Source organism: Scyliorhinus canicula, chromosome 12 (assembly GCF_902713615.1).
Source record: "Scyliorhinus canicula chromosome 12, sScyCan1.1, whole genome shotgun sequence".
NCBI classification, from domain to species: Eukaryota; Metazoa; Chordata; class Chondrichthyes; order Carcharhiniformes; family Scyliorhinidae; genus Scyliorhinus; species Scyliorhinus canicula.
Window position 1 is genome coordinate 154,256,940 of NC_052157.1, and position 6,851 is coordinate 154,263,790.

Here is a 6,851-nt window from a genome sequence, read left to right on the forward strand (position 1 = left end):
GCAATTTGTCATGGCCAATCCACCTAACCTGTACACATTTGGAACTGGGGTAAGAAACCGGAGCACCCGGAGGAAACCCACACAGACACTCGTAAAGGCAGTGGCCCAAGCCGGGAATCGAACCTGGGACCCTGGAGCTGTGAAGCAACAGTGCTAACCACTGTGCGACCGTGCTGCCCGAGATGCTGTAGAACAATACATCTTATATGGTGATAATTATTCTATTTTTTGGGAGGTACAATCGATGCTCCAATAGTCACATTAAAAGAAATGAACAAGTTGTAACTTGGAATACTGCGACTAATGTTCCAATTTTCTGCCATGGTACTTTCTGTACTCATCAACCTACCATGGCATTGCTCAAAAAACAAACGTTTTTTAAAAAAATGTCCACTTAATTGCCTCATCTTCTTTTGTCTCTGCCCACTCATGTTGCATTATTTGTGCGAATGTCCCATTTTCTGTCTGATATTGGGGAAATGTGCATGACAGGCTCAGTTGAGTCATTTCATTTTCCTTGGCGGAGAAGTGAGGTCCCCAAGATGTGGATGTCATTGACTCACTATGCGGCTGATGAAAAGACAAAGTATCTTAACAATATCATAGAATTTACAGTGCAGAAGGAGGCCATTCGGCCCATCGAGTCTGCACCGACTCTTGGAAAGAGCAGCATCCTACTTCAGCCCACGCCGTAGCCCTATCCCCGTAACCCAGTAACCCCAGCTAACCTTTTTGGACACTAAGGGGCAATTTAGCATGGCCAATTCACCTTACCTGCTCATCTTTGGCCAGTGGGAGGAAACCGGAGCACCCGGAGGAAACCCATGCAGACACAAGAACATGCATTCTCCGCACATAGTGACCCAAGCCGGAATCAAACCTGTGACCCTGGAGCTGTGAAGCAACTGTGCTAACCAATGTGCAACCACATGGCACATTCCAGCTAATCGGCAGGTTAGGCCGGACTTTGCTTTTGCTGGATATCGGAGGCAAGAAAGAGACTTTTTAAAAATGCAGCCAGAACTCCAATTGAAATTTGGTAACTAGAACGTTAGGCTTCAATAGGCTAACCGGTTGTTATTTTCCCCCTGACTTTTCTCACATTACTGATTCACTGTGCTGTAGAGCAGCACTTGAATTATACTACAAATGGGGATTCAGTATGTTATGCTTATCCAAAATCTAATCTGTAACAATTAATCTGTTGACTGATGTAAAAGCACAGTTCGACTAGTTTACTACAATTTAAGCTAAGTTTCAACAATGCTGTGAAATAATTTACCATCTATTTACCACAACAAAGCTGGTGTTAAATCAGTATTGGGAATCAGCCAGCTGAGGGGTGGTAAATATTGAATATTGCACAGCAGAGCACAGCAATGCCAGACTGATCTTCAAGTAACACCCTCTCCAGGCTCCGATTCTTCTTAAACCACTGATTTCAGCAAATTCATCAACAGCTCACAAAACCCATGACAAAAGTGGCTGTACACGGTCACCAGGACAAAGGAAGCTGAACCTTCAAGAGGTAGAAGCACTCACTGACCTTTGCTTCTGGCACAGTGGATCCTATTCCAACTTCTTCCGCATCTGCCCTAGTTACATGGCTGTTCACCACCACCAACAAAACAGTTTGATTCAGTGACTTTAGTACTTCCTAATAGGGATGTTTATTAATAACATCAATTATCAATAACTTGCCGTACTGATGCAGCTCGACTCCCTACACTGACACCGGCATTCCAGGACTTCACAGCACAAGCATTGAAAGACAAACTACATGTTACTGAAATTATTCCGTCAGAAAATAGCAATGCTTAGAGAAGTCAACTTTGGAAAAGTAATTGTACAGAGAGAAGAACTAAGTTATACTGCACTGACTACAACGGAAGGCTCCAGTTACATTTCCTTTGCCCACACCAAATTGATCTTGCAACTGAACTGTAACATTGACCGATCATAAATAAGCAAATCTGTCCATGCTATTTGAAATCTGAATCCCACCAGATCCTTTACACAGCACTCAAAAAGGTAACTGGACTCGACAGGGTTCCGTTCTGAAGAGCAGCATTTTAATGGCAAAAAGTCATTATCCAGGAATACTAAACAGCACGCTAGGGGTCACAACGGCAGTGCGCTAGGGGTCACACCGGCAGCGCGCTAGGGGTCACACCGGCAGCGCGCTAGGGGTCACACCGGCAGCGCGCTAGGGGTCACACCGGCATCAAGGACATCATGGCAAGAATCAGCATTGTTGATCCAAAATGGCCAATACTCTCCAGTAAACCCCCAATGGCTAAACCAAGACCAATTACTTTGATGTCAGATTTTCTCCTCTGGGACAAATCCCAAGAAGAAAAAGATTGTGCTAGTTTGTGCAGTATTTTATTAAACAGCTTTTCTGTGCAGTTACTGAAGCAAAGAAGCAAAAATCAAGGTCTGCAGCAGCAGGAATCAAGCCCCAAGCCAAATCTCTAATTATCTCTACCCCGATTAACAGGGGTGGATGACAATACGGGAAAGAAAGCCATTTTACAAATGGGAAGCCTCACTTTGTTTTGCAACACAGTGAATCCCTTCATTGCCCTTCGAATGGGTTGACGATGGTTAAAACATATATTGGGAATCAAATGGCAAGACCCTCAAAAACTAGCTCGGCTCAGCTGGTACACATTTTCCTCAAGTGAGAAGGTTATGGGCTCAAGCTCCACGCCAAGAATCAGATACATAGTTAACTCTGGAGTTAACAAGTTAACAAGCTAGTTAACAAGCTGACTCTGGAGTATTGTACTGAGGGTGTGCTGCATTGTCAGGGATATTGTGTCTTGCAAAGGATCCTAAATCAAGGCTCCATCCATCTGATCTTCAGGTGGACACAAAAGAACCCTGGAATAATCAATCAGAACAGAGTTCTACCAAGATCCAGGCAAAACAGTGTTAAATGTTCAACCATCTAACTTGCTGTTTATGACATTTTACATGCATACACTCCATAAATGTGACGGATTTTCAATATCCTGGAGGTACCATAAGAGGCAACTAACTGTCTTCTGTCTGGCATCTTTCCACCACTATGGGACAGATCTCGTGCATCTCCCACTATTCACTAGTCAGGTTCATTATGCACCAACTCACGGGATAACCTTACCGTACATCCTTACGGACCTTGTCAAAATAATGTTAATTTTACTTAAACTCTATAATCATGACTCTATTGTAACCATTTACTTAAGTATCCCTTTAAAATAAAAATGAAAAGTAACACATTGCAATCAGAGTACACCATTTACACCAGGGGCCAAAGTACAGTTCAGGTTCTGCCCAAACAAAGAGAAATTTAAAGATATGAAATCCTGCACTATTCTTAGATGCTTAACACACGCTGACAGTAACATTAGCAGACAAATTATTTTGGCTGTTTTTTAAGAAACGGACATAATTATTGAAACAAATCCAAAATTGGGCAAGTGAGATCTCCAATAACTTGAATGGATGAACCCATGATTTGTGTAGCTAGAGGCAGCATGGTAGCACTGTTGCTTCACAGCTCCAGGGTCCCAGATTCGATTCCGCTTGGGTCACTGTCTGCGTGGGTTTCCTCCGGATGCTCCAGTTTCCTCCCACAAGTCCCGAAAGATGTGCTGTTAGATAATTTGAACATTCCCTGTGTCATGCTGGTTTAGTACAGTGGGCTAAATCGCTGGCTTGTATTGCAGAACAATGCCAGCAGCCGGGTTCAATTCCCGTACCAGCCTCCCCGAGCAGGGGCCAGAATATGGCGACTAGAGGCTTTTCACAGTAACTTCATTGAAGCCTACTGGTGACAATAAGCGATTATTATTATTCTGAATTCTCCCTCTGTGTACCCGAATTGGCGCCAGAGTGTCTTGACTAGGGGCTTTTCACAAATATATAATATATAATGACAATTTAAAAAATTTTCCATATAGACAGGACTGGGCTTGGTTGCGACTACTATCCATTATCAGGCATCTGGTTACTACCCACTATCAAGGGCCATGTCAGAACGATTATTTGTTGAGCTATCAGCAATTACTCGTGCAATGCACATCCCAAAGTGGCAAAACTCAAAGAGAAACTAGGTCACTAATATAGAACGGCGAAAATAATTTTAAAAACCATACTCACCAGTCACTTGTATTTGGTATCCGCCCCCAAAATGATCAAATGGCAGGAAGTCAATACATTTGCTCAGCTCAGCACAAATGTGACTAGGTCTATTTCTGCTTTGTAGCAAAGCAGAATCTTTGCTCCCATCACCCTTAATGTAGGCTTCCACAAGTGGCAGGTACCCTCTTCTACCTCTCTCATGCCCGTGTGTCATACATTACAGTGAATATCAGCAGGGACAATGTAACTTTACTCAATGCTTCCTCAACCAACACCTACGTACATATGTTACAGCCAGGGTGTAGTCACTTAAGTTTGCACCTCCCTGACAGTATTCAAGGGGGACAACAAAGTGACTTTGCATGGTGGGACATTCAGAGTTCCTGTCACATGCCCAAATACACACAAGATGCGAATGCTGAGTCCTGTGTGTATGAATCATAGAATTTACAGTGAAGGAGGCCATTCGGCCCATCGAGTCTGCACCGGCCCTTGGAAAGAGCACCCTGCCTGAGCCCATACCCCCACCCTATCCCCGTAACCCCAGTTCTGGAAAGGCAGCCAGAAATAGTGATCGTGCGTGTTTACTTGAAGAACACTGAAATCCTCTCAGCGACAAAGAACAGGCTATGCGATTTCTATATTCTGCAACGGTACAACATGCCCAACTACAATCCAACTGATCTACAACCACCAATGTCAAGAGGCTTGTACTTAACCATGAATTACTTTATCAATTTTTCATCTGTATGGTCTCAAGTTATGTATTGTCACACACCGAGTGGAAACTTTCACCCAGCCCACGTTAGCAAATTATCTGCTGGGCCTTTTTATTAATTTAATTTTTTCCAATTCAGGGGCAATTTAGCATGGCCAATTCACCTACCCAGCACATCTTTGGGTTGTGAGGGCAAAACCCACGCTAACACGGGGAGAATGCGCAAACTCCACACGGACAGAGCCAGGATCGAACCTGGGACCTCAGCGCAGTGAGGCAGCAGTGCTAACCACTGTGCCTCCATGCTGCCCACCAAAGCTGCTTTTACTACAATTTAGCACTGTATATTAAAGCTGTTTCATAACGTAGTGCTGTACGTTAAAGCTGTATCATAACTTAGCACTGTACATTAAAGATGCACAACTTAGCACTGTACATTAAAGCTATACCATAACTTAGTGCTGTACATTAAAGCTGTACCATAACTTAGCATTGTACATTAAAGCTGCACCATAACTTAGTGCTGTACATTAAAGATGCACAACTTAGCACTGTACATTAAAGCTATACCATAACTTAGTGCTGTACATTAAAGCTGTACCATAACTTAGCATTGTACATTAAAGCTGCACCACAACTAAGCACTGTACATTAAAGCTGCATCATAACTTAGCATTGTACATTAAAACTACTACAACTTAGCGCTGTACATTAAAGCTGTACTGTAACAGCAGGGTATATTACAGTGTACCATAACTTAGCACTGTACATTACAGCGCTGTACATTAAAGCGCTGTACATTAAAGCTGTATCATAACTTAGCACTGTACTTTAAAACTGTATTATAACTAAACACTACAATAAAGCTACCATAACCACGCTGCATCATAACTTAGCACTGAACATAGAAGTTGTATTACCATTCAGCACTGCACATTAAAGCTGTATAACTGAGCGCTGTACATTAAAGTTGCATTTATTACAATTTTGTACCAGTTAAGTCTGGGGAAAAGTCACCAGAAGAGCCCACAGGTTTGCACACATGAGTACAGACAATTCACAAATGTCTACAGAGCTTGCCGGCAACTTGAGTCACTGGGGAGGGTTTTGGGGGGGGGGGGGGGGATAGGAGTTTAGGAAGGGTTTGGGGGGGATAGGAGTTTAGGATGGGTTTGGGGGGATAGGGGTTTAGGAAGGGTTTGGAGGGGGTGGGGTTTAGGAAGGATTTGGGGGGATAGTGGTTTAGGAAGGGTTTGGGGGGGGTGGGGTTTAGGAAGGGTTTGGGGGATAGGGGTTTAGGAAGCGTTTGGGGGGAATGGGGGTTTGGGGTGGATAGGGGTTTAGGAAGGGTTTGGGGGAATGGGGGTTTAGGAAGGGTCTGGGGGGATAGGGGTTTAGGAGGGGTTGGGGTTTAGGAAGGGTTTTTGAGGGGACAGAAGGCAACACTGAAACATTCAAACACCCGAGACAACCCAGCCCACCCCCAGGTCCCCAGCTCATTACCTTCCTGTGGCGGCCTTTAAAGACCACAGCAAAGGCTCCGTGTCCTATGAGGTCTTTCCTGTTGTACTCGAAATCCCCCACCACCTCCATGGCCAGCCAGGACAGAGCAAGAGAGAGGACAGAGAGGGACAAGGAGAGGGGAGGGACAGAGAGAGAGTGGGGACAGAGAGAGAGTGGGGACAGAGAGAGAGAGAGAGAGGGGGGGGGGGGGGGGGGGGGAGACAGAGAGAGAGAGAGAGAGAGGGGGGGACAGAGAGAGAGAGGGGGGGGGGACAGAGAGAGAGAGGGGGGGGGGACAGAGAGAGAGAGGGGGGGGACAGAGAGAGAGAGAGGGGGGGAATGGGACAGAGAGAGAGAGAGGGGGGGGAATGGGACAGAGAGAGGGGGGGGAATGGGACAGAGAGAGGGGGGGGAATGGGACAGAGAGAGGGGGGGGGAATGGGACAGAGAGAGGGGGGGGAATGGGACAGAGAGAGGGGGGGAATGGGACAGAGAGAGG

At 45.2% G+C, this 6,851-nt stretch overlaps 1 protein-coding gene across 3 annotated transcripts in view; it reads right to left on the reverse strand.

Moving 5' to 3' along the window:
* ulk2 (unc-51 like autophagy activating kinase 2) overlaps window positions 1-6,545 on the reverse strand; it is a 127,709-nt gene extending 121,164 nt beyond the window's left edge. For 2 of the 3 annotated variants that reach the window (XM_038814595.1, XM_038814596.1), the window contains exon 1: window positions 6,353-6,545. In XM_038814595.1, the coding sequence (XP_038670523.1) occupies window positions 6,353-6,442 (90 nt within the window). In that variant the 5' untranslated portion in view covers window positions 6,443-6,545. The remainder of the gene's footprint in view (window positions 1-6,352) is intronic. The other variant, XM_038814594.1, reaches the window with a different exon arrangement.
* Between the last annotated feature and the right edge of the window lie 306 nt (window positions 6,546-6,851).